This window comes from Netta rufina, assembly GCF_964035555.1.
Source record: "Netta rufina genome assembly, chromosome: 16".
In the NCBI taxonomy this organism is placed as follows: domain Eukaryota; kingdom Metazoa; phylum Chordata; class Aves; order Anseriformes; family Anatidae; genus Netta; species Netta rufina.
This window is the reverse complement of record NC_140140.1, coordinates 8,422,840-8,449,875: the sequence shown is the minus strand read 5'-3', so window position 1 is coordinate 8,449,875 and position 27,036 is coordinate 8,422,840. Positions and strand designations below refer to the sequence as shown.

General features: G+C 40.4%; 2 protein-coding genes across 3 annotated transcripts in view; one reads left to right on the top strand and one right to left on the bottom strand.

The window, feature by feature from the left end:
* Window positions 1-19,769, bottom strand: part of PTPN1 (protein tyrosine phosphatase non-receptor type 1) — a 44,843-nt gene extending 25,074 nt beyond the window's left edge. The window contains exon 1 of one of the 2 annotated variants that reach the window (XM_084296764.1): window positions 19,604-19,769. In XM_084296764.1, coding sequence (XP_084152890.1) covers window positions 19,604-19,666 — 63 coding nt within the window. In that variant the 5' untranslated portion in view covers window positions 19,667-19,769. Of the gene's footprint in view, window positions 1-14,832; window positions 14,965-19,603 lie in introns of those variants that run through there. The other variant, XM_084296765.1, reaches the window with a different exon arrangement.
* Window positions 19,770-19,942: 173 nt separating this feature from the next.
* LOC311215281 (uncharacterized protein) overlaps window positions 19,943-27,036 on the top strand; it is a 155,568-nt gene continuing 148,474 nt past the window's right edge. The window contains exons 1-2 of the mRNA XM_084296377.1: window positions 19,943-20,079; window positions 20,322-20,459. The gene's annotated coding sequence lies outside the window, so the exon portion shown is untranslated. The remainder of the gene's footprint in view (window positions 20,080-20,321; window positions 20,460-27,036) is intronic.

The following is a 27,036-nucleotide window of genomic DNA, read 5'->3' as shown; positions in this document are numbered from 1 at the left end:
GCACAAGAAGGTTCCTGTAAATGAACACAAGCACATAGTTCCATTTTCTAACTTACCGTCCTCGCCCTCTACACACAAAGTGCGTGTGATCTGATCTTTATAGGTCTATAGCGTGTGCTCTGCTGCAGGGACAAAAACTTGCCAAAAATTTACTCCCAATTCCTGTCAGCTGTACAGCAACCTTAGCGAGCAATGAAAATCATTACTAGGTCTGAAGATGTCTTTTCCCTCTCTGTTCTGACAAACTGCTTCCTTAATTTTGATAGAGACATCAGCAGGTTACCTGTGGGTTTGCATGCTGCTGGGATGGGTTTTTTCTAACTGCTTTTAAAGCACGTCTTTCCTAAGGAACCTACAGTTGCTGCCATCCTCTCATATTTCAGACTTACCGTAAGATTTATTCACACATTTAGGAAAACGATACCCAGATCCTTAATTGAATTGTCATTTCAGAATTTAAGCTTGGCCTGGCATCTGAATGACTCCAGAGAAATATCTTGGCTCCAGCTAGTGCACTGCAGGCAGCCCCCCCCCGGAGCACCACCACCACCCAAGTGGCAACAGATTTGATGCCTTCTCAGGTGAAAGCTGCACAGGTCTTTCCGATTCTTGTTCCGTATCTCCCCTTTTTGATCCCAATATATGTCTGCTCCAAGACTTTTCATTCTGAACACATCAGAATTGGGCATGTGGGCACACTGCCAACTAAGTAAGTCTTTAGAATATCTGGCATTTTTATTACTACTGTTAACAAGGAATTTGAAAGGCTCCTAGTACAATACTAGGTATTGTACCAACACAGAAGGACATTACTTCTGCCTAAGGAGAGACTCCAGGCAGTTGTTTAAACTAATATTTGAACTACTGTCGCTGTTTAAAACTCCCTAAATCAATTTACATCTATTAACAAGATCATCTTGTGAACTATAACCAAAGTACTACAATTATTAAAGTACCCAGCGCACCCACACACAGATTGTGCTCTGTGGTCTTGATGAGTAATAGCACACTTAGCAGGTTGGAAAGCAAGCAGCCCTGCACATCTGAGGAGCTCAAGTTTGAGCCTTCCTACTAAGCCGTGTTTAAGTTGTTGTTTTTGTTTTGTTCGTTTTTTGGTTTTGTTGTCATTAAAAAGAGACTTTGTTTTATATTAAAACATATTCTTCACATTCACTGAACTACAAACGAAACTTGTCTGTGGTATTTGTGTCCTTTCACCTTTTCCTGGAAAGTATGTTGACTAAAAGCCAAACAAACAGCACAGCACTTTAGCTGCTTAATAGACAAACACTGCAGTCATTTTGCTCAGGACAAATATTTTAAAGAAACAAAATGAAATCCCAACTGCTAGATTAAACAAACAAACAACCAACATGTGCCAACATTTGTGTATTCACCTTATCAGCAGTTTGAACGTACACAGTTGCAGAACTGCAGCACTATTTTTTATCCTTTAGGTAGATGACAAGTTAAACATATCTAGCTTACCAAGCTGTGCTTTAGAAGTATCGGTCACATTACCAGGAGATTAGTCAAGTCACGACATGATGGACTGTCTGGGTTGGAAGGGCCTTCAAGGATCACCCAGTCCAACGCCCCTGCCATGGGCAGGGACTGCCCTGTGCTCCCTGTGCTGCAGCCACGTACATTCCTCAGGAACTACCACGACCTTTTAAAACAACAGCTGTCACGGAGAGAAGGACAGGCTATATAATTCCCAAGTCATCTTAAGTTTGTCAAAGTCACTTTCAAATTAAGCTATCATACGCGAGATACAAATCTAATCATCTAGAACAGGTCACAGAAATTGCCAGAGAAAAACAAAGTCAGCACAAGCAGAGCTTTTCAGCAAGCCATCGCTCCAAGTTTGAAAGGACAAGATGCAGTTTCACCGTGGTGCACTTCAGTAGCATGGCCCATACAGCTGATTTCCTGATGCATTTATGGAATTACCCATGAAATCATAATGCAAATCAGGCCTTCCAAAGCAGTGGGATTCCCCAGACATTTTGACTGGCATGACACATGTCTCGTGCTTCCTACCCCAGGGAAAGGCAGCTTTGCTCTGAAACTGGAGTGCAGGAATTGCCAGCATGGAGCACTGGTTTTCCACCAGTGAAAGAGTCTGTGAAAAGTCAAGGATTTAAACAAGTCCCAAAATACCAACAACAAATAAACTGAACACTGCCTTGCTAACTCACTAGCTTTACCTTTTCTCCTTAATTGAGACTGATTAGGTAGCATCCATGAAGCATGAGGGAATTTAGCTTACAGCAAGGTGATCAAACTGACTTAAGGGACAGATCTACAAAAATCAGGAGACATACAACTGTCTACAAAACAGACAAGAGCCTAGCAACACTTGGGATGTGGGTAGGATTGCCATCTACTACAAAGTCACTACCTCTCAATTTTATATTTTATAGTTCTAACCCTGAAGGCAAACCCAACAGCCCAGAGAAAGAAAACGTGTTTTCTTAAATAGTCTCCTAGTGGGAAAGAGAAGAAATACAGAACTTCTGCTTTTCAGAGAGTTTGACTTCACATCCATACATTCAGCATCAGAACAATCCCCTGGATGGGATATGACTCCCTGAATAAGATCACTAGGATTTTTAAACACAGATTCAGTAACTAGAAACATGGCTTTCTGAGTTTTCAGCTTGTTCTGCAGCACTACCTTCTCTTGCAAATGGATGAAGAGGGTCTAAGAAAAATAATATACCTTTCTATCTCTTCACTGGTGCCATATCTACATTAAAGTGGTGGTCCAGATACTAGCAATGAAGACCAAAGACAGTTTACAAATACTACTTGGAAATAAGATGATTTCAGAAGTTTTGGTGGGTGCCAAAATGAGTATTAAAAGATAGGTGGAAACAGAGATGGCTACATAACAGTACTATGATCGAAAGCAAAAATGCACTGTTGTCAGAGAGAAGAAACACTAATCCTAAAGAGCTTTTACAGCACTAGAGGTGCCTGAAAACAGAAAAAAAATGAGTTTTAAAAAAAGCTCCAGAGTTCTTTTCACATTTACTTATCAACTTCTTTACAAATTCAACAACTTAACTTGGGGCAATAACTCCTAGAAACCACAGCTAATGCCACAAGTAATAGGGACAGCAGGAGACCTCATGTACTCCAAGACTCATCACCCATTCATGTGGTATGCTGCTAGCACAGCACCGTAATTTGCATGCAAAGCCAAAGTAGGCTGCGTGTAAGAATACGCACATGCACAGTCCTTTGCAAGTTCATTAAAGACTTAAATCAACAAAAATATCCTTTTAGAGTCCTTCTTTTATTTTTACAAAGGAAAATATCATACATTTTTTCACATCACTGCTATTGTTCTTTGGATGCCCTCATGTTGTTTGTTTTTGTTGCTTGCATTGCATTCCAAAAGAAACATTTATGTCAACTTGGACTGCAAAACATTAAAGGGTTTCAGTGAGACACAGAAAAACCTTTCAGCTAGAGTACTGATTTTGATCCACCTTATCTCTTCCAAATAGCCATTATTGCAGCCACACCTCCCCTCAGGAGCAGTGCAAATAAACCAGTTGAGGAATCACCCATTGAAGGCAGCCAGGAGATACTTCTTGGTTGCTATTATGGATGCTGCTTGTGTTCTCCAAGCAGATTAGTTTTCATCTGCAATGCTCTAACTCATTTGGTTTCTAACTTAGGAGTCAATGTTTCTCACTACCATTTTAGGAATCCAGCTACTACACTGTAACGCTGGTCGGTTGACAGCTGTGTTGGAACAACTATATACTTCGCCTTTCAGAAGGGAGGATATTTCTCTGAGCAGTTTTTTTGGCTCTTGGAGGAATGCTTTTGTCTTCCCTGGTCCCGAGAGGCAAGGGAAGAAAGTTTTAGATTAGCTTCCCTCCCCCATCGTTAGCACTGCAGCAACAAATTGTCATTGGAAGCGGACATCATTCAGCGCCATGGGAGCTGGGCCTGGAAATCATGCATTTCCTTCACGTTTTTGGTGAGAAAGTCTTTCGAAACACAGAAGTAGATCTAGGTTGATTGTCAATGGCCTATTTTCCATGATGACAAAACCAGAAACAAAAGGATTTTTATTTAGGAATCAGAACTATTTTCTGGAGTTGCCTAGTTTTTAGTTTCTTGATTTAAGCTGGTCTGGAAGTCTCCCACCATCATGAAAAACAGAAATGAAAAACATAAAGCTTAGAAAAACAGGATTAAGTTGCAACCATCATTTTCTGTATCCAACACCAACTAAACTCAGATCTTATCTGCTGTAATTTTGAAGAGACACAGTAAGAAAGCTATTGATATTAATAGAAGCAAAAAAGAAGTAACTTGAAAAAAACCTGAATTCTTATCTGAAGTTAAACTAGTTATATATGCCTTCACAAAGTACAGTCAGTTAAAGCAGTTTTAGACACCAGCATGCCATATGTTATATTAAAATTAGACTGACTAAATAGAAGGATGCAACAAATTCATGCACGAAGTAAGACTATTCACTGTATGTGTATCCTGATGAATGCTTTTGCTTATCTAATAATCTTTGCAGAAAGTACCAAATAAAGCTTATTAGCAAACTACTAGGTGCAGTTTAATTTTGAAGTTAGTCTTGACACCATCTCACTGACTGGTAAGCACTTTACACAAAGTAACCTATACCAGTATTGTTTTCCAAACTCTTGGTTTACTGAAGTTTCATAGCCTGAAGAAGTACAGTTAGCTGCAGTGATTTTTAGATCTCTGAACAGAATTTATAACTTTTTTTTTTATAGGACCTGTACATCGATCGTATCTTAAGGATCAAGAGAAAAACATTTTTTAATGCAAACAATAGCATGCAAGAAATTCTTGTATAATGGAAAAAGGCAACTTTCTCAGAGGGCAAGGGGGGGGGGGGATATGTATGCTAGAGAGATTTTATGTAAACAACTTACAGAAAACAACAATTACTTCACTCCAGGGATCATGCCTTTTCCTCTGAGGAAGCTTTCAGTTCAAACTCATGCAAGTCACAGACAAGATTTCAGTGTACCACAGCCCAGATGCCACCTGAAGTGTTTTCTTTTGTCTGTATATTCACACTGTTTATTCAGAGCTAAAAAGCAACAGGCTGGTTGCTCTATAAATGTTGATTGTACATCATTTATCGGTGGGATAAACGCATATTAATATGATTTTTAAAGGTAATAACTAGGGTACCATTGAGAACTAGAGACATTATAAACTGGCTAAAAATAGTAATTTGAATTCCAAGCTTAGTCAGCTTGGCAGAAACAGCTGTGTTCACTGTACCCTCTAATTAGTTTGCATATTATAAGAGTTCCAAAGGTTATTTCCCTTTCAGAAACCTACCAAATTAGCCTTCACAGCACAATACTGTTACCATATCAAATGCAACAGCAACAGATTGTTCAGACTTCAGAGACTTACCACTACTTTTTCTGTTACGTTTCATTTATATAGGCATATATTCTTGTCTGACAAGGTAAAGGCAATCTCCTCTCTATCTAGAACACTCAGAAGAGCCTGTCTTGAAAGGAAAAACACCAATTCATAGCTGTTCACTTATGAACGTGTACTCCTTGTTTAAAGAGCTCTGAACTCTAGTTTCAGTAATCAGCACAAAAGTGTAGCTTCTCTATCTATTTAGCAGCAATAACATGAAACAGACTTAAACACAGCTCTCAAAGAAAGTACACCAGAACTGTCACAAAGTTCTTCTGGGAGCCCTCTGTGTTTTAGAGATAGCAACCAGTATGCTTGTATCTTGGAGCCTTTTTTGTTCAGGTGATGGAAGAAATGGTTTAGAAATCAAAGTTATTTTTTAGCCAAAGTGTACACGCATTATTGTATCTTAAGTGATCCAGCCCCAGTTACTGCTAGATAATCTTCTGAATACATCGCATCACAAAGGTGAGATCTTCAAAATGCTGAGTCCCACCAAAGTCAAAATATCACTGAATTTACTTGGTAGAAGTAGTGGCAGACCAATGTTGAGCATGTTTCAGATTGTTTAGATGGTTATATTAATCGCCAGATTGTTAAAGATTTTAAAATTAAATATAGATGGCTCTACATGTACAAGATTCTTACTCTGCAGGAATAGGTAGACCACTGATGAAGAATGAGAGATGATGAACAGCATGCATTATCACAGTGAGTTTAAAATTAGCATCACAAAATAAGCAATTTTTAAGCCATCATGTTTTTGATTTATAGATATTAACTCAGTTATTTTATTAGTACTTTTATAAACAAGAAAGGTAAAATAATAAAATAATTTATATTGGTGAAGGCATATTTTGAAACCTACTCTTTCTAGAGAGAGTTATGAATAACAACTATAAAAAAAGTGTTTAAGTTTTAAAAGGACAAACAAAGCAATACCAATAAATGTTTGATATGAAAAAGAAAGGAGTTATTTCTAATTCAAGTAAACCCTGCGCACTGCTTTGAAATACTACTTAGCTGCAGTCAGAGTTTAAACCAATTTGTTTCCTCTCATGGCCATGAGGTGTCACATTGCATAAATGATTAAAAAAAAAAAAAGCAAAAAACCCCCCCCAAAAATCTAAAAGCTAAGTAACACTTACTAGTATATTTACAAAAGTTAAGGCAATAAAGTCTCACCATGACTATGATGTGGCAAACATTTAGAGCATAACAGTATTATTTTTGTGTTTAGGATCCTATGGGACAGGCAATAGCCTTATTTCCAACTTTCTAGAAGTTCCATCAAGATTCTCAAAGTTTTGAGCTCGTATGTAGAGGAAGTACTAAAGCAAACAAGAAAGGAAGTGGCAGGAATTGTTAAATAGGAAGTTGTGAACTCCATGTTACCTATTAAAGATATCTACATCTTATTTAGTGGTAAACTTCATTTCCTTGAAGATGTTTTTATCAGACTTTATTTTACTGGCTTTCTTGAGATGCAATTTTTAACTTAAAAGTATGAGGGCAATTACTGGATTTATTTAGTAACAAGAAATGTTGTTCATTAAAAATGGTGAACCATATGCTATGAAAAGTACCAACTCCATAATATAAGTGGGTTTCCCTCTTGTATTGTTTCTTCCCTACAAATAAGGGTACAATCCCAGCAGGTTCTAACACATGGCATATGAACACTTCACTCTAAGGGACATCAGTGAGAACACAGGCAATGGAACTGTACTCTTTATACTATTAGCAAAAGCTTTGTACCATTTCTAACATACTGAGATTCAAGTTTAAAGAGAACGTACAATTAACAGGATTGCGCAAAGCATGTTCATGCCTCTGCGTGCAGAGAGAGGCCAAACTCAAGCTTTGCTCCTACATGAGAACCAGCAAGTAGTCATGCCTTCTAGTACCTAACCTCTTTCAGCATACAATTCCCAAATCTCTTTTTGGGTACTTTAAGTAACTGTAACTGGTTAACAATCATTTGCAAAAAAAAAAAAAAAAGTTACAAGTATCCCTTTCTTAAATCAATTTCAAGAAAGGCTTTTGAACTGAAATTTGAAGAAATATACTGGATGACAAATCTAGATGAGCAGCTTATTTCATTTGAGATCTGCTTAACATTTCTGTTGCTATTATAATCACAGATACCCACTTCACTATCCTTATAATATTCAAATTTGGAAAGGAAAATTTCAGTGATGATTAAAAGCCTACTGAAATCACTGAATGGTGCAACCTACAGGTTGCCAAGCTACTGCAATGCACACAAAAACCTGCTGAGAACAAACAGTACTGCTGAAAACAGATGTTAGATAAAGCAGAATTGGGATACTCCTGTTGTCTCACAAGCTGTCTAATACGTGTTTAGGTAACCCAAAAACAGCTACACTAGTTTTACTTAGGAAAAAAAAAAAAAAGCTTACAGCTTTCTAAACCTGAGACAACTAGCTCCTCACTACCTACAAATCAAATACAGTTTTTGGAATAAATCAAATGCTGGTGCCATCTCCCCTGCCCCATCAACACAAGTTTACACATTCATTTACCTGACTATAGGGCTGCTGGGTCATGTAAGGGCCGAATGTGTCACGTGCCAAATGCATAAGCACGTTGGTCGATGACAGGGACAAACCTGGCTGTGCAGCCTTCACATGGCTCCAGGACAGAATGGCTGGGCACCTCTGTTCTACACCAAGGTTTAAAAGAAGTTGCACTTAAAGCTCAATGTTTACACAACTATTTTCAGAGTAGTAAACTGTTCTAAGAAAAAAGAAAAATCAATACTTTTTTTGGAAGACAAACTTAACCCTTAAATGCTGACAGCAGAGATGTTAGATTTAGTGAAGTCACATTTGGAGAGGATACTCAGGTCTGAATTAGGTTTCAGAGCACTTTTCTTTACCAGCTGCCCTTCAAATGCAAATCAAAACACACACTAAGACTTCAGTCACAGTGCATATCAATACTGGTTTTTACTTAGAATAATTTGCACATGGGAAAGGTGAATAAACCTGTGTCTCTAGAATAGACAGCTTATAAGAAAATCTATGGACAAAAAGCTTGAGAAATTCCTGTGAAAAGTTACAACTCCTCCACTAATCCAAAGCAAGCCATACTTTTAATGCAAAAATTCATTCTATACTTCATTATTTCTCCAAGTTCCAAAGCAATCCTTTAAGACACTGACAGAACCAATGGTGTTACTAAGGATTGTTTTAACCGTCACTGCAGGTGTGAGGGAGCTTTCCCCTTCAGCTGTGCAGGTCGTCTTCTCCCCATGTGAAAGCAACTGAGAGCTCAAAAAACAAGCCTCAGTGTTAAACAGGCACCTCACACAATCAAGAAGAACTTGCACAGGCATCCTAATGCATGGAGGATTAGCACCCCGCACTCCAGTACATGAAAGGCTCTGCAGAACTAGCCGGGCTAGGCCTTCAAAGGCCTATTTCATCCTCCCCAATGCTAATGAAACAGATTTGTCAGTGAAAGTAACTTGCATGGATCAGACAAGATAAACAACATTTTGCCACTCCATGCATCTGCTAATGCTGCGAGTTTAACATAATTCACTGGGAGAACACCAGCTCATTTGGCAAGACCAAGCAGCATCCCGGTGATCAGCACCCCCTCGGGAGGCACAGCTCTCCTCTCCTCCTGTGGTCCCCCCACGCTGCCCACACCTCTGGCTCCACCGGGCTGCGCTTCCTGCAGGCCCCAGCCAGCGACTAGACGTGCTTCACCCGCTGGTGGCTACCTCCAACCTCATTTTGCAGTCTTAGCACACACCTGGAACACTTACAGGAGAGAAGATGGAGAAAAAAAAAAAAAAAAAAAAGCAACTTCCAAAAATCTTAAAAAAAATACCAACAACTTCACCTCCTCACATCCCTTTCTACCCAAGTCCCCACCAAAACACTGTTGCACTAGAGGCTTCTGAGCAGTGATCCACAAATAAAGGTTATTAACGATTAGAGTCACACACAAGTGCCTCCTATTACATAAACAGTGCTGGGGGCACAGCATTTTCACAAGACTCTTGGATTATTTTTCTCTAACCAGTCAAAGACAGACTTTTGTAGGAAGCCATACTTTTATCTGGAAGACATTGTTAGAGAACAGTTTAGTATAAGGAAACCCTAAAGGTCTTTTGCTGGTTTTCTTTCTTGCTATTTGAGATCTCATGTATACGTTTATTATTTCTGCATAATAATGTCTGAGTGCTTGCTCCTAACCAGGTAGCACTATTAACTAATTTAGCTACTCCTAAAAAATAAGTACGTAACAGTTTTACCACCCTACAGCTCCACTTCATGTGGTAGAGAGCTTAGCAGACAAATAATAAGGAATTTCCTGCTGTCAGTCAGTTATAGAGAAGTAGCCTGTACAATAATGCCATTAAGTAAAGCTTACCATGATGGATTCGGTTCCTAGCTCAGGTTCTGAATGCTAAGCTTTACGCAAACTATGTCTTACTTGTCCTTAATTTCTTGTTTATAAGTTAATCTCCATAAAATCTTTCTCCTCTGCCTGCTCTTGACAAGCTTTAAAAAGCCTGTTGTAAGATTAGACCTCTCCACCAATGTTCTTGTGCCGGCTAATAAATCCAGTAACTTAGCAGCTGTAAAGATTTTACATATTTTCAACCTCCTGTTCCAATCTTTCATCTCTGCTGAAAACAAGACGACTTTGAGGGAAGAGAGAACAAGCTCTGGAACCCAGTGGTGCGCCCCACACACCATCCTATTGCTCAGCCCGTCTTCAGCAAGGACAAGCGATCGCCTCAGGCCTTGGAGCCTCAGCCTGCTCCCAGCCTCACTTCAAACGACTGAGGCAATTGCCCTCTAAAGGGAAATTATTGATGAGCCATCCATGTCATATCGCTCACTGGCAAATTCCCTCCCCCCCCCAGCTCAATATTGTATTTCTCAGTACACTACCGATTTAATCACAGCTAATGTAGTGCACAAGGATAAAAGGATGGGTTTGTTGGTTCACAACATGTATCGTCCTTCGGATATTTACCAGTTCTGAAACAGTACAAGGGCTGAACTGCTCAGGTCACGGCAAACTTTGGGCCAGTTCTGAGGAGATATCAATACTGGGAATGAAAACACTGTACAAGTTGAAACAAGATTCTCACTCGTCATACCACAGATACTGCTGGGCATTGCACAGTTCCGGGCAGGCAAGTGCAATTTAGTGTGAAAGCACTGCTTAGCCTGAAGTTTAAGAACACAAGTAACAATTGTTGCTTTCCAATTTAATTAAACTGTTACAGATAATCCACAAAAATATTTTCTAAAGTTGGGTAGCTGTCCACTCCTTCCTCTCTTGCTGGTTAAAACCCTCAATTTTTCTTTCATTTCTGGAAATATTCAAAAAATTTCTAGAACGTGTGCATATGTATTTTGGCTGTTTAATAAGCTATGTAGTATTTTTCCAGTTCTTGCTCCAATTACCCACCCTCTCCCTCTTTCCAAAAGAAGTTCCTCTTACTAAATCCTCCTGCTCATGTCAGTTCTGTTTTTTCCCAGCAGCCCACATCCCACAACCATTCAGACCTGCGCAAACCAGAACAGGGATGCACAATTTTACACAAAGAGAGCAGAGGTTCAGTCCTACTTCAGGCAGCTGCAGTGACTGTAAAGAAGACATTGGAAAAAACAGGCCCAACGTAGTATAATGGAATCAAGATCTGAACCAGTATGGCTTATTTTTCCTGTCAGAAGAAGGAAGTATACTCTTCCTTAGTCAAAGATGCATTTTTTAAATAGATTTCACATTTTACTTCCTGCAATCACACTGAAAGGTCACACTGTTTATGCTACTGTAACCTGTTACTGTGGGATTAGCAATGATATAAACAAGCAATTCGCATTCAAATGTGCACAAGGGAAGAAGGTTATGAGAACATTCCTCTTCATGTGTAGACCACTTGTTCTTGTTCCAAATAAATATAAAGAATCTGAGAAACAGAGTGTCTTTTGTAGACCGGCTCACAGCATCGAGTACTTGATGAATCAAGCACTTCACAGAAGAAACATAAAATTCTGGGAACTTGAGATACAAGAAAAAGCACCTGAAAGATCACAAATAGAACAGCTACTTTAAGTTCAAAATACTACTATCTGGTAGCTTTTTCAACAAGCCATTACTTCAGCACAAGAAGTATTGTAAGCTTGCTGAGCACAGGGCTCAGTTACCACTCTGCCTCCAGCCAGACCCGCACAGCTCCACACTGTCCACTGGAATAGCAAGGAATTTCTCATGTAATTACATACACAGGCAGAATACAAAATTTGCTTTGTTGTTGCTTTATTTCCTACTTCTACTTATGTAGAAACTGTTTTAACCTTCTTCTAAGTACAGGAAGAAGGCTGCACCACACAATTCAAATCTGATTAAACAATATCTTAACAGCCGGTGAGAGAAATCAATCTTTCTTGTCATTGATGTCTGCTGTCAGTGCTGAAGATGTTTTTATATCCCTCTAACCATGTTACCACAGCATCTATAACAACCAACGACTGAGACGATTATAGTTTCAGATGGTGGGAAAAGGCACATACAGTAAAGGCATGCAGCAGGCTTCTTGATGTTCTTTCCATTGGAGTACGCTGCAGTGAAAAGAAAAAACTAACTACTACTTCAAGGCCTGGATCCCAACACAGAAGGAAGTAAAATGTCCGACATGCAAAGAAGAAATCCAGTTTCGGTCCCTAGAAATCATAAACAGGCCTCCAAAACAAGTTTTTAATGCAGGTATCAAAATACTACCTAATTAAATCCAAAACGTACCTCCATGAGATTAATGCTGGGTTCAACAAGAAGTTTTTTTTTCCTCTCACTTTCTTTCACAAAAGACTTGCCCAACTAGGAAGCAGGATGGCCCAAATATTTTTTCACACCAGAGGTTAACAAAACAGAAACTAAGGTACGTATTCAGTATCAGTGATACCAAGAAATTCTCCTGCTTAAAAGTACAGTGAGTACAGTGTAGCTTATCATGCCAGCAAGGACAGGCAGGAGACAAGAGAGTGGAAGTTAAAAACAAAAGTCACCAGAAAAAAAAAAAAGAAGAAAAAAAAAAAAAAAGAAAAACACTAAACACCACACAATTTGAGAGAAATAACAGTTGTCCTAGTATTGATGTTAGTATTTTGAGTTGAAAGATACAGACAGGCTTTAGCTACAATGGTTAAAAATTCAGACCTCTCAAGTAAGCTGGCTGTATTTATGCTGCTGTCACAGGCAGATGCCCTAGATAACCAGCTCATTACTTTTAACACTACTTATGAATGCAAAAGACAATTACTTATGGAAATAATGTGTTCAACAGTTCATTTTCTTGGACAAAGTGTTGGGCAAGGTGAAAGCAGATGGAAATAGAACTTGCAGAACTAGAAATCAGAAAAGATTTTTTTTTTTCTCAAAAGTCTTATACTATGCTAGCTCAATTTCCTTCCGACCACGGACATCAGATTTTTCATTGCTGTCCCGTGAACTTTCCTCTTAAATGTAGAAAGCACAAACCCAGTTTGAAAGTAGATCAGCTATCACTATTAACAGAATCACATGAATTTCCAAGAATCACTTTTATCACTTTTTCTTGGTACAATATGACAGGCAAGCTGTTGTATCTTAGCTGTGTTTTGCGTGGGTGAGAGAAAAAGTACATCTAAATTCACAAGCCTTGGTAGAAAATGAATTGGCGTTTGTACTACATGATCTACAAAGTGAACACACAAAGGCATTTTGATGCTGTATCATAGTGCCTCTCCCAGCCAAACCAGCAAGGGCATGTCTACTGGCACCAGAAAGATAAACAAAAAAATGTTTCTTGTGCAAATCAACATGAGACAAGTTGACCAATGACTAAAAAAACCCATCTCAATGGTTAAATGCTGTAAACATCAAAGCTTACAGATTAGATCAAGTTCATATTATTACTTCTGAACATCGCAGAGAATCTGTTACTACATTTCATTTTCATAAACTGGTTTCTTTTAGGAAAAAATGCACACATTTAGTGCATTGAGGAAGCCCTCCCCTGACAGGTAGTGATGCACCACACACGTTTAGCTGCAGACACAAACATAGTCTAATACTTAATAAAAAAAAAAAAGTTTTGTATTTACATAATTCAGTAAAACGTCTGAACACTGACACTTCAAATCAACACTGTGAATATGATATAAAACCATAGGCATGATCCTCTAATGTTACTCTTAGATCTGAATTTATATTAACCTTTTTCAAAATCAGTATTGCAGAAACTAACAGAATTAAGCAGGGTTTAATATATAAAAATCTACACTCAGGAAAGTTCTGATTATCCACTCCGGACAGGTGTGAGGTGGTGTTTGTTTGTTTTTTAACTTGTTAGCCTTGTGCAGTAATGCTCAATTTTCAAATATTTATCCATCTGGTCGCTACTAAGCCTCTGACTAAACTCACATTTTGAAAACTACTCTGCACAGATCAGATCCTTCTCCACGCTGGACAATAGGCCTCTGCTTTCGAAGAGAACACAATTGCAAAGGAAGGCTACAGTCACAGGAGAAAATCCACATATGATTCTGAATTGCTGAAGCATTACTGGAGCTGAAGTTGTTGTCACACAGCGCTAACCTAATTTGCAGGTATTGAAAAAAAAGAAGAAAAATATACTAGAAAGTTACTTCATATATTAACAATAACAAAATACTGATACTGTATGCACACTTTTGGTTTCCTTTCTGTGTAATGAAAATAATTTTTTATTAAAAAAAAGCTCTCTAACATTTTACTGAATACAGTTCTCATTTTGCATATGTGGAGTCTAAAGTAAAAACTAGCTTATTTGACCACGGTAAAAACAATTCAGTAGCAAATCTGGTGACTGATAAAACCTGCCCAATTCTCACATTCATTGGACTACAAACGACAGCAAGACTTCAAACTAATGCTGCTATTACAGACTTTTTTCTTCTGCTCAGACTCTCTTTTCTACTCCACTTTCTTCTAATTAAAATATGTCCACTTTGATTCATACATGAATTCTGAATTCTAAGGAATCAGTAAGTTTCTCTCACATTTGATGAGGCTAAATTAGCAATCCAAATAGATTATTATGTCATGCTGGTGACAGTGATCTGTTAACAAGAAAGTAGCAGCGATATTTCAGTGTAAACCACAGCCTAGAACGTCCCAGATAAAGAGAGCCCTCAGAGAACATCCATTTGCAAAGCAAGTCTTACAAGAAAAGATTTCATTTTAATGTTTAGTTGCCTATAAGATGAACTGTTAATTGAAACCTACCCAGATTATTTTAAAAGAGTTATTTTAGTTTCAAAAATACTTAGTGTACCACTCACAAAACACATTTTATTCTCTACTTACAGGGACTATTTCTGTTTGAATTTAACATCACTTGGCATGTGGCAAATGCTGCATTCTCCATAACTGTCAGTTTCCTTCTATGTATATACCCTTACAGCAAACAGAAAAAAAGAGGAATAAGTAATGTGGAAGAACACAGGAAAAACATGAAACTCTTTCAGGTATTCAGAAGCAGGTGAAGTACTGTCCACACGTACGATTTCTAGAATTTTGGCAAATGCCATCCCTTTAACAGTAATCCGTAATAGGGAAACACTGGGCTCCATTTTTAAATACTCTACTTACAGCGATGCTATCAGCGAAGATTTGGATTCAAGTACTTATATTTTAAACCCTGGAGTCTGAAAAACAAGCAAAACTAAGCTGCTTAGTAGCTCAATTTAATGGGACTTGCACAATCGCATGTTTGCTATCAGCCGACGAAAGAGACTTGACCTGGAAAAGTTACCGGCACAACTAACCAGCGCAGCCGAGTGCCCTGGAACACGCTCAATGGTACAAAGGATACCAGCACTGGTAATTGAAAGTAAGCTCTGGCTTTCACGGAGAGGATATTGACTTTGCAAGCCGCAGAGACTCAGCTACTTACTCTGTCATCGTTAGTCTCTCCCATGCTTCTATCAAGATTCAGTGGCTGTACAGCACTGGAAGACATGGATATCCTTAGCTGTGCTGTAGGAAAATAGAGACTCCCTGCAACTATCAGTTCTAAACTAGCTTTCCATAACCAGAGCCAATTAAATTAAGCCTCGAATGAATCAACATAGCACAAGTTAAGAAGTGGCAAAGCATGCATGCAGAGACCTGCATTTTCAAGTAGCAAGAACTGGCAGAATTGAGCACAAAGATGCATTTGTAATAAGTTGTGCTCACGCCACAGTTTATCTGTTGCAAAGAAGTTTAAAGTTTGTGAGCACCAGCGTAAAACAGAAACACAAATGCTTGTAGCGTGCAGCAGCATACAGTCTGAACTCTCACTGCAGCTTATAAACCGAAAACACTGGTAGAACTTCCTGTTCATTTACTTTAAAAATACAACGCAACCACAATATTATAAGTCTACAAGGCCAACCATTTTACAGTTTGTTACCCTCAACTTTAGAATCTATCTACATATTCCATTAATGTTTTTCCAGAGACAATGAGTACACAAAAAAAAAAAAAAAAAGCTTTCCACATCTTTTCTTTTTTGAGAGAAATATCCAAAATATACACAACAGCAGTTTTCTGCATCTCTCCCATAATCTGGGTAAAGCTTATTAACTTTCATATCTTATAGTGCTTTAGCTTAGCTTAGAGGTTTGGGAAAAATAGCAACAGTCACGTTAATATTAGTTTTAAAATACTTTAAAAATTAATAAAGAAATTGAGAACAGTTATAATATTCCTCTTCCAGGCCTCAAATCAAACTGTAACTATCTATACCTCAGCTTTCCAAAGTGCACACAGCAGTACAGTTAGTACTATTTTCAATATTCTCATTTCTGAACATATTTGAAAATCTGGATTATACCCAGTTCTTTCTTATTTTACTACAGTAACTCAGAAAACAACACAGGATTTTGTATAATTTTGCTACCTTTACATGGAAAACAGTATGAGCTGTCCCCATAGAAGTTTCAGTGAAAGCCAACAGTGTCGAGTCTGCCTCCATCCCCTCTGTACAGGATCCCTAGTTGAATGCTAGATCACTAAGTAATTCACAGGTCTCTTCAATGTTATTAACACATCAAACTTAAAATGATTAACCAACATACTAACATCAACATACCTAGTTTATACAAACACAAGAAGCAACTCTACCTGTATTTGAGGGTTGTGTTTTTAAGATAGTATCTAATTATACCATCATGTGTGTGAGGAGTTAGAAACCAAAACACCCCCTAGAATTTTTTAAGTCTTCTGAATACAGAATTACCATTAAAATCTGATATTGAATTCACTGGTAGTAAGTGAGGATTCAATATTCCTTTGATGTTCTGGTCAAAAATTTCTTCCTGTATCTTGTCTCTCCTCCTCTAACAGCAAGCCTAAACTGTGCTTTTCTTAGCTTTGGGCTACTGTTTTTTGTTGTGACATCTCCAGAATGAATGCTTTTCATTCCTATTGATACTCCTAAAGGTATTTATGCATTCTGCATATCATCCAACTGCCATTAGGTATTTGTTTTCTAGACTGCACACCTTTACCACAATATCAAGTTGCTATCCATTCAAATGAAAGTCCTCGTCCATAAAACAGTAAGTTAAAGGAAAATGGTCAGCAGCTCAAATGTAAGATTTGCATTCTCACCATTTCTTATGCTTAGATCATAAGATAATTAAAATGAGACCTGAGTGTGCTTTTCTACAAAAAAAGAGCAGGCCAGTACCCAGACCCTTTTAAAGTATTGGGCCTCTGAACAACCTTTACAAGATCTCATGGCTCACAGTTCTTGTAGTGAGTAAATCTAAATGAAAGTAAGGGATGATACTAGGTGTTTTTTTAAAAAAAATCAAAACATTGAGAACTTCATTTGCATTTACCCTGTTTCCCAGAGAACAGTTCCACTAACCATACAGTGCTCAAGGCAGAATCGTCACGAATACCTACAGTAGTTCTTCATTTTGAAATGTTTTTGTCCCCATCTTGTTATAATTTATACTCTAAAAAAAAAAATCTTAAATTTTATTCTTTCAGAACTGTACCATTATCATAGCTGAACATAGCTTCCCCTTGTCCAAAAAAAGAAGCTTGGAAAATTTTAACTCTTCAAAGTCACGTGGCACCCAGACTTGTCTCCTTGCAGCCATCCTTCCAATTAGCTTCACCTCCCTGTGTATTTGTAATTCCTCCCTAATTCTGTCCTAACAGACAAGTGTCCCTCTCAATAATAAATTTAGCCAAGAAAGAAGAGGAAGTGACTCTGTTAGTAAACTGTGTTATGCTTCATTCAGAACACTGCCGAACTTCTTTGGATTTTAGCAGTTACAATCATAACACCTAGGCACTAGAAGCATGTGGTACAATTAACTGTGGTGCAATTAACTTGGAAGACTTTTTAGAAATAGAAGACTGCACCAATGACAAACATTTTTCCACTTACTCCATTCTTCAGGCAAAGATTGGATTTATAGGAAAACAGCATTGTTAATGTCAGCCAAGACATCAAAAACGTGGATTACAGTGAAGTACATTGTTCTTCTGGATGTACATGATCTGCCAAGAAGTCATTTTAAACAGCTGATATTTAAAAGCAGGATGTAGTTAGAAACTGAATTACATGATGTAGATGCACATACTTACTAACCAACCTTAAAATACAAACAGCAAGAAAAAAATAAAACACAAAAAAACCCACCTCTCAGGCTTGTCAACAGTTGGATGCAAATCACTGGAGTCTTTTTTTTTTTTTTTTTTTTAAGTTAGTTCTCAATCAAACCTCATTCTGTGCCCCAGTCTGAGCAGATTACTGAGTCACATCATTCAAAGAAAGCAGGACAAAAATATCACTGAATGCTACATTGAAAATATGCCACAGGCCCTCATTCTGTATTAATCTTACAGCTCCTTATACATTTCACTTCTGTAACTCAGTTGCACCCGTAGCAGTACACCACCTCCATTACAGAGCTATATTACTCAAAATCATTTCCTGAGCACTGAGCCTGCAACACACCAAATCGTCAAGAACAGTTTAGCAAAAACATAACGTCACATATGCACATGACTTTCAACTGATAGAGTTAGCAAGTGCTGGAACCCTGCAGGAAATGCAGTCCTCTAACAAAAAAATGGGCTTTTCTGAAAAACATACTCAAAATTGCATGCTTATTCTCCAATTGCCAAACTGCTGGAGATATTCATCCTGCAAGCTACTGCTTTTCCACTTGCCTACAGTAATTCTGAAACTGAAGCTCATTTATTACATTTTTGTAAATCCAGTTTTTTTTGTTAATGTCTATTGCCAGAGAAATACAGTGAGAGGGATGCAAAGCCCAAGTTTTACATTACAAATATGATCTTAAAACTCATTGGAATATGCAATGTAGAAGCTTAAGCATTCAAATGAATTTTACAGTAATGCTGCCCGATCTGACTGAGCACATCCACCCAGCCATTAGCATGCTTCGTCTTCTCTCAGCCCTCATTTTGGATAAGCGCACACAGAACTTGCTGAAGACAAAGGGCCTAACTTCGGGACCCCGTACCTCCAAAGCTGTGCGTGGTTCGCACGTAACCTTACCATCGCAAAACCGTTTGCCACACGGCTTTTTAGGAACGTCACAACCAGGCTAAATCAACCAAGTAATAAAAAGCAGCACCAGATCCCTGCACGAGTATCCCTAACAAGCCATTTTGGGGGGGGGATCCGCTCTGCTATTACAGCGACCAAAACCTAGGTGCGCGCAACGCCGCTCGCCATCGTTTCTGTTTAAAGAAAGCAGCAGGCGCTGGGCTTCGCTCCCCGAGGTCAGGAAGCAGCCCTGGAAGGCTACTGAGCACTCGGGGCCGCGCTCAGCCCACCGAGGAGCCCCCAGCAGCGGGGCAGGAGCGCCCCGAGGGCTGCCCGGGGACCCCAGGGGCTCGGTAAGGCAGAGGGGAGCCCCCAGGAGTCTCTCCTCCTCCTCCTCCTCCCTCAGCGAAAGGGGAAGGAGGGCAGGCGAGCCGCGAGGGGAGGCGCAGCGCAGAGCCCCCCCGGCCCTCAGCAGCGGGTACAGGCAGAGGGACCAGCGCTCCCCCCCCCCCCCCCCCAGCACCGCGGGGCAGAGTCGGCTCGGCTGCCCCTCACCTGGTACATGGCGGCCCAGCTGGCGGCCTGGTCCAGCCGGTGGAACTCCTTCTCCATCTCCATGGCGGGGACGCCGAGCACTGCCCGGCCCGGCCGCCACCACCACCCCCTCGTGCCCCCCAGCAGCAGCACCCCGCTGCCTCCCCGGGCTCCGGGCTGCTGCCGAGGCCGCCGCCGCCTGGCTCGGCACGCCGCTCCTCCCCGCTCCACCGCCGGAACTACGCCGCCCTCCCCGGCGACGCGATGTCCGGGGCGGCCACAACCGCAGCCGGGGGGCTGGGGGGGAGAGAGGGGGCGAGGGTAGACCAGAGCGCCCCAGGGTGGGGCGGGGCGGGGCGGGCCGCCTCCTCCTCCTTCTCCTCCTCGTCGCCTCAGGGCCGCTCTCCCCGCCGCCCCCTTTCTCCCCCCCGAGGCGACGAGGAGCCTCTTTGAGGCAAAAAGGGGTGATTTCGGGTGCCTCGGCGCCGCCCCGCCAGGTAGGGCGCTCCCCGCAGGGCTGTGAGGGGAGCGGGCAGCGCCCCGGGGTCGTGTGAGGGGGGACGGGCAGGGAGCCCGCCAAAAGTTGTCGCCCCCCCGGGGAAGGGGCTGTGAGGGGAGCAGTCCCTCCGGGCAGGTGGCCATGGTGGGAGTGCTGAGCCCCGGTGTGCCCTGACCTGGAGGGCTGGAGGCAGCTCTGTGTGTTCAGGAGATGGAGGGGTTGTTATTTGCTCTTACACAGGCTGCACGCTGAGGTGGGTGCTGTCAGTTGAAGGAATGAGTGCCATGAGAAAAATCAGAATGGATTTGAGTCACCTGTCCTCTGTTCTCGTGTTCCTACTCAGAAATGGCCTTTACTATCCACGTCCTGTCCCAGCAGGTAAACGTTTGTCATCCTACCCCACCCTAAAACACAACACTGAGTAAAGCCTCAGCCTACACGTCTGGTACTGGGGAGCCAACGTGCTCTTCCTGAGGTCAAGACAAGGCGTTCCAAACATATGGACACAGTTATCCCACGCGTAATGCTAGAGCCCGCTTCGTTTCCAACGTGAGGAATTTTACTTCTCATGTCAGCCAACTTCTGTTTATTAGATTACTGTTTCTCAGGCTTTGTGCCCGTGTTGCTATTGAGGGTTGGTGTAGGCTTGGTGTACCTGGTGTCCCTGCAGCATCAGTGCTGAGCCAAAATGAGATAGGGGGGTCGTGTGGTAGATGCTTTTCAATTGAATGTGCTCACAAATCCCCTAGGCACAATATGGATTTAAGACAGAGTGGTAGGGTTCTCAACAGGCAGGATATATCAGTGTCGCTGAAGACAGAGGTATTTCGTCCCTTAGCTGCAGCCCTTGCACCACTTGGCTGTTCCTGCTAGCAGAAGCTTTTCCATTGCTTTTCCTAATCATTTGACCAGAGTCTTTGGAAGACTCTGTGTTTCAGTGTTCAGCCCCAAAGTGCCACCCTACTTGAGCCTTGCTTAATGGGCTACTAAAGGGTAAACGGATGCTCTCTGGGAAGAGAGGACTAGTCAGAGACATGAGCTGCACGGCCCAGAATTTGGGGAAGGGGTTAACGGGAATGCCAACAGTAAAGGCAAGATACAGAAAGCAGCTTAATTGGATAAATGGTATAAGCTAGATAAACAATGAAACATTATTCTCTAATCACGTGCTACAATAGCATGGAGGCATTAGCAGGTGGTATTAAAAAGTTTTTTTTTTGCCTTTCTTACTGCTTTCTCTTGACCTGATTTTTGGAACTAGGCAGATGCAATGTTAGCCCTGTGAACGAAAGTGTTTCCGCTTGTTGAGAGATTGATTTTCAGGGCACTAAAAGCACTGGATAGGGGACTGCATCTTCTCTCCTAATCTGGCTGCTGTGAGGCAGTAGCCTTATCTTGAGAACAGGCGGTGAATTTTTAACCTGCTGGACCTGGGAAGATAAAGACAAATTTAGCAACTTTGCTGCTTTCCCTTTTTCCTGTGATTTCAAGGTTAAGAATTATGAACATATCTGGGGAGTCTTGCTGTGTTTCAGTGAGTCCATACGGAAAGATAAGTCTTTATAATGTCCCCAGAGAGCAATGCCTGTGGATGGCCATCGTTCATGCACGTGTAAACCTGATCGTGCCCAGAACAGGTTGGAGCTTGTGATGCTATAGCTACGTGCAACTGAATTACTGCAATGTGTAAACATTTTATAAAGGAAGATAGCACAGAGTCTTTTATGCTTATGTCACCTGAATGGGTGTAATAAATATAAGCAGTGCAGGTTCTTCAGTCAGTCAGCAGTATGTTCTGCTAAATGTGTACTCTTGTCACAGCAGTAATTGTCTTGAATGACAAAAACTCATATATTGCCCTGAACAAATTCATATTTTACTGTAGATTTTGCAGAGTAACCCAGAAAATAAGAGATTATAGAAGTTGGTAGTTTTTTACATAAATGCTCAGTCTATCACAGTTGCAATAAGTGTGACCAATAACACTTTACAATGTGTCAGTCGGGTTCAATGAAAGTTCTTGCTACACAACTGGAAATTTTGGAGGGGTTAGACCACATTGTCAACAGTTGCTTTTGCCTATATATGCTTGTACAAAAGAGGTAAAGAACAATTTGCAGCAGTGATATACATTAAGTCATATTTCAGAAAAGCACAGATAACTGGCTCGCATGCTACTGAATCCTTTTGGCTTTATTTTTACGTACAGTTGCATGCAATGACATCCATAGCAAGCCCCTTCCCCCCCAAACTGGGATGCTCACCATGTACAGTTGGATACTAGTTTATATTAAACAATAAGCTTCAAATCTTTGACATTTTGTACTGCTACAGCAATGTAAAGGGCACATAAGGCCACCTTATGAAAACATCAAGTGCATTCTGTCTGTAGAAGATTCTGGAAGGTTCTAGAATTCCTCCTGTTGAGGTGGGGAGACCGCCCTCCCTTTTTTTTTTTTTTTTTAAACAGTTGTAGGGATTAATAGTAATTTTTATATGGTCCCTAATATATGCTAGGCACTAGCTACCCACAAAATAATGTGAAGCAGCCTGGGCTTAAAATGAACATTAACAGAACAATGAAACTAACTCTATTATTTTTATTTCATTTGAAGCCCATAAAATGACATACTCAGCTTAATCACGTTAAAGTCTTTAATTTGCATTTCTGTTAACAATATTCAGCATTTTGAGATGGCCTAGTTTAAAGTGCCCAATGTCATAAATCCCAATTAAACTGTCGGCAAATATGATACATTTTGTTTCTTCACTGTTTGATTTTTGAATACAGCTTTATAGTTGTATTAAGCCAGTTCTAGCAGGCTGTATCTCCAGCGTACAACTGGGGAGTATTTATTCACATTCAACACGCTTTATGCAGTAGCCTGTACATCCTTGTTCCATTATTCTATGTTAACATCTCCTTTTATTTAGCAGAAACATAACCTCATGTTAAACAGAGCTCAGACTTTCATCCTCTAATGCGTCCTTTTGGTATTACATCTTGGGCATTCCTTTTGTTTTCTCTTTTGTTTCAGTTAAGCATTTGGGAATGTTATTGTGGAAAGTTCGTTTCTGCATTGATTTTGCTCTTGCTAATATTACAACATCACACAAGGCTCTAATGATTCACATAATATCCCTTCGGTACTCTGAAGAACCTGCAGGTTCACAAACAAAATCCAGTGCAACTGGATGTTGTCACGTGGTGTAGACTGTTTTGCTACTGATTTTGTTCTGATGTTAGCATCAGCTTTACAGTGATAAAATCATTCTTGATTTACGTAACTGTATGCAAGATCAGGATCAAGCCTGGTATCTTCTGTGTGTCTTCTATGGTAAAGCTTGCATTTTTTTTAATACTAAGCTTATGTACAGAAATTAATGTTCAGGCTCAACTACCTTTAAAGTTCCCTGAAGAGGTAACTGGTTAAGAATTAAACTCGATAAAAATAGTATGGTTAGTGGAGACTCAGGATGAAAGGCTACACTTGGAAGCAGTAGAAACTATGAAATATTCTGTAGTGAGGTGCAAAAGCCAGATCACTTTTTCTTGTAGAAAGAGAGAAGTTAGGATCGACATGGGTTGAGGAGAAAATTACTGCAATCCAGGTGTTAGGACAGAAAGGAGGCTCAGCTTTTAGTCCTGCTGCTTGTGGGTCTTTAATCTGTGCAAAACAGTTTAAGATAAGGAAGGCTAATGGCTCTCCTCACCAGACTACAGAACCTCATGGTTAGGACACTGCTGTGAAAGCTGCGTTTCCCCAGGCAGAGGCAAGAGCTGAATGCAGGTCTGCCACATCCCAGTATTGCAGGAGATCTAACGGCTGAGGGATTTGTTGAAAGGCGATTCCCATCCACAGCTCCCGTCTGTGTGTTCTGAATATGCATCGCTGATGCTTTGAGTATGTTTTCAGGAATGTAAGTGAAGAGAACCTATTTGTGAGTTGAAGGCTTAGACTAAAGAGAAATGCTGTAATTCTGTCAAAAGCTGGGTAATTTTGTGCATGCAAAGAGGTCAGGTAGAGAATTTTATACTCTAGGTTTTAGGCTGATTACTTAAGAGACCTTATAATCTAGTAGAGAATCTGCTGGGCATCTTTTTGATGAGGACAGCTTCTCCCTGAAACCCGTTAGAAGCAGTGGCATTGCTTCACTGCAGAGAAAGCCCTCCTGTGAGTTCTAATCCATGTGAAGTGGTCCACTTGACCTTGCCTCCTAATGAGAACAGATTATACCCTAGAGGCTGGAGTTTGTGCTGAAGAGGAGATAAACAGAAGATAGTGGGAGTACAAGAGTGTGAGCAAGCAAATCACAGTTCATCAGCGTGCAGCAGAAAAATTCATTTGATACACTAATGCCAAAAATCTTTGCCCCAGTGCACTTGAGGACTGTGATCATGGGAGATGGCGTTAAGCCCTAAATGCTACAGAACCACTGTGTTCCCATTGCAGCGAGGCATCTTTAGGCAACAGAGGTGGTGTTGTGTACTGAAGGTCTTGGTAGAAGGAGAGCTATGGAGCAGAGGGGCACATGGGTTCTACAACCTCCAGGTACCCTGTCCTACAGAGAGAATCAGCTCCTCCAGGAACGACAGGGGAAGGGGTCAGCGTGGAAGTGGCGTGCATTGCTAGACCTGTGGCTCCCTAATCAGGTAGAGAGCAGTTGTGGCTGTTGGGGTTGGCTCCACATAGGTTTGTGCATGGACATGGCTTTGGATGGAGCATGACTGGAACGTGGGCGCCTTTACACAGCAGCTTGGGCCAAATGGACCTAGGAGCTGGGCTGGATCGGGAGCAAAGGAAGTTGCAGACTGGAAAACAAGCATGGATAACAGCGATGAAAAGGAGATATACATGCAAAAAATAAAATTCTGATGGCAAATTAAAAATGAAAACGATTTAAAGCAACACGGGTTTTCTGACACATGGTTCACGTTCTCATACAGCTCACTGGGTGACAGCACAGCCATGTTAATATTTTGGAAGGTGCCATCCACTGGCTAAAATGCTTTATGTGCTCCAGCACAGACCTCTGGTTTCAGAGCTGGGGAAAGTCACCGTGTTTTGATCTCATCTCTCATATGGTGGTGGTAGATTTGTCACCAGGGTGTCTGTACGTGTGGAACCAGGGATCAGCTGAGCTGATTTGAGTTTCAGAGGGATGACTTCAGCATGTCGTGACATGATTCACGCACTGACACAGAGCTTGGTACCCTCCTGCCTTATCCTAACTCGTTGCATGGCTCTTACCAGTTCTCAAACCTTAGTGATTCAACCTGGCCCTGAAATTACTTCTGTTAAAGAGGATTATGAGAGAGAAAAATACTTGTAGCATTAAGAAACACATGCACTAGTCAAAGAAACCGCTTGATGTCACTCTTTTCCGTGGTTCATACTCTATAGAGCTAAGGAAATAGCTAATTGTTTGCTTAGTTGGTGTGTCCTTTTTGGAAACATTGCTGTGGACAGCTGAGTAGGAGCAGAGCTGGTCGTGTAAGGAAACAAATGTTTTCCTTTTTGAAATGAACTGCTTTCTGTAATGATAATTATATCAATACCCTATGTTCTCATTACAATGCCTCTGATTCTAAATTTCAGCCTTGTCCTTGGAGAATCTGAATAGTTGTAGCTTATAAACTGTGGGCAAACAGGAAGGGAAGATGGGTAGGGTGGGAGGGAAAGAACAAGATGCTGAGACTGCAGCACATCAGCATGTCGTAACTGGTCATTTTTCTGCTCCAAAACAAGTACTGGAACAATTTTTGTAGTCTTTTGTATGGTAACTATGGCCATGTTTTTTCACTTTATGAAAAATATGAAACGTAGTTCAAAATTATTGTTGCGCCAGTGCTGCAGGGTCTCATGCATCAGCTGTCCCCTTTTAAATTAGGCTCTGCATGAAAGCAGGATGAAAAGACCACCATTGAGCCATTTTATCAAGTAGTAAGTAAAGTTCTGTTTTTGTTTTTTTCCCTTTGTTTTAGGGTCTTAAGGCTGTTAGTGTATTTTTTGAAAACTGCTTTAAGAGTTGACGGCAGATTATTAAGAACTGTGTGACTTAACTTTCTACATTGTTCCCTTCCATTCTCCATTGTGAATATGCACTTTTTCTAGTGGCAAATATTTTAGTCTAAAATGCACCTACGTGGAAAATCATCCCTTGCATAACTTGGTTCATTCTGTAAGATTTTTGTCAGTGAATTCTGAACTATTTCCTTCTCAAGAGGAAGCAGTAACATTTTTTTTTATTATTTTTAGAAAATATGGCACTATTTAATGATAATTGGGATAGAATAGAATAGGTAATAGGAATGACTGGTTGGGAGATCTATTGAGAAGGTCTGTTTTCATGACATTTCCAGTTTTAGCTTGCAGTGTAATGAGGATAAATTAATCTCTGGTTTATGGATTTATATTTTCAGTTGAAGCCAAAGGGTACAATGTGTATTAACTAATGCTGAATTTGACTCTACAGGCTCCATGCTTTGGGATGCCTGTCTCAGTAGAACTAAAGGTCTTAAATATATTCCAGTCAAGAATATGGGCTGAAAAGGGCCACTTGGATCTGGGCTCTGACCCCTACAAATGTGTGCAATCATTTAATAGATGGTTAGTCCTCAAATTACACTCTCCACATACATCCACAGCAGCAAAATATTTCCTAACAGCATATATGAAATTTAAGATCCACCTTGCAAAATACTAGAAGTTGCAAAATCTGCAAAGCATTGCAGGAAAATGGCAGGGGAGATAAAAAAACATTACTAGATCCTTGTAATAACGGAGGATTAAGTAACTGAAAATGTTCTGTGATCTCAGGACAGAGCTCTTTTTGCACTTTAGAGACAAAGGCCTATTCCCAAATAATACTTCTCCAAATCCCCAAATAATTCCAACATGTATAGCCTGGGACACATTGCATTTTCACCCCAATATATTCTGCTTCAGCTTTT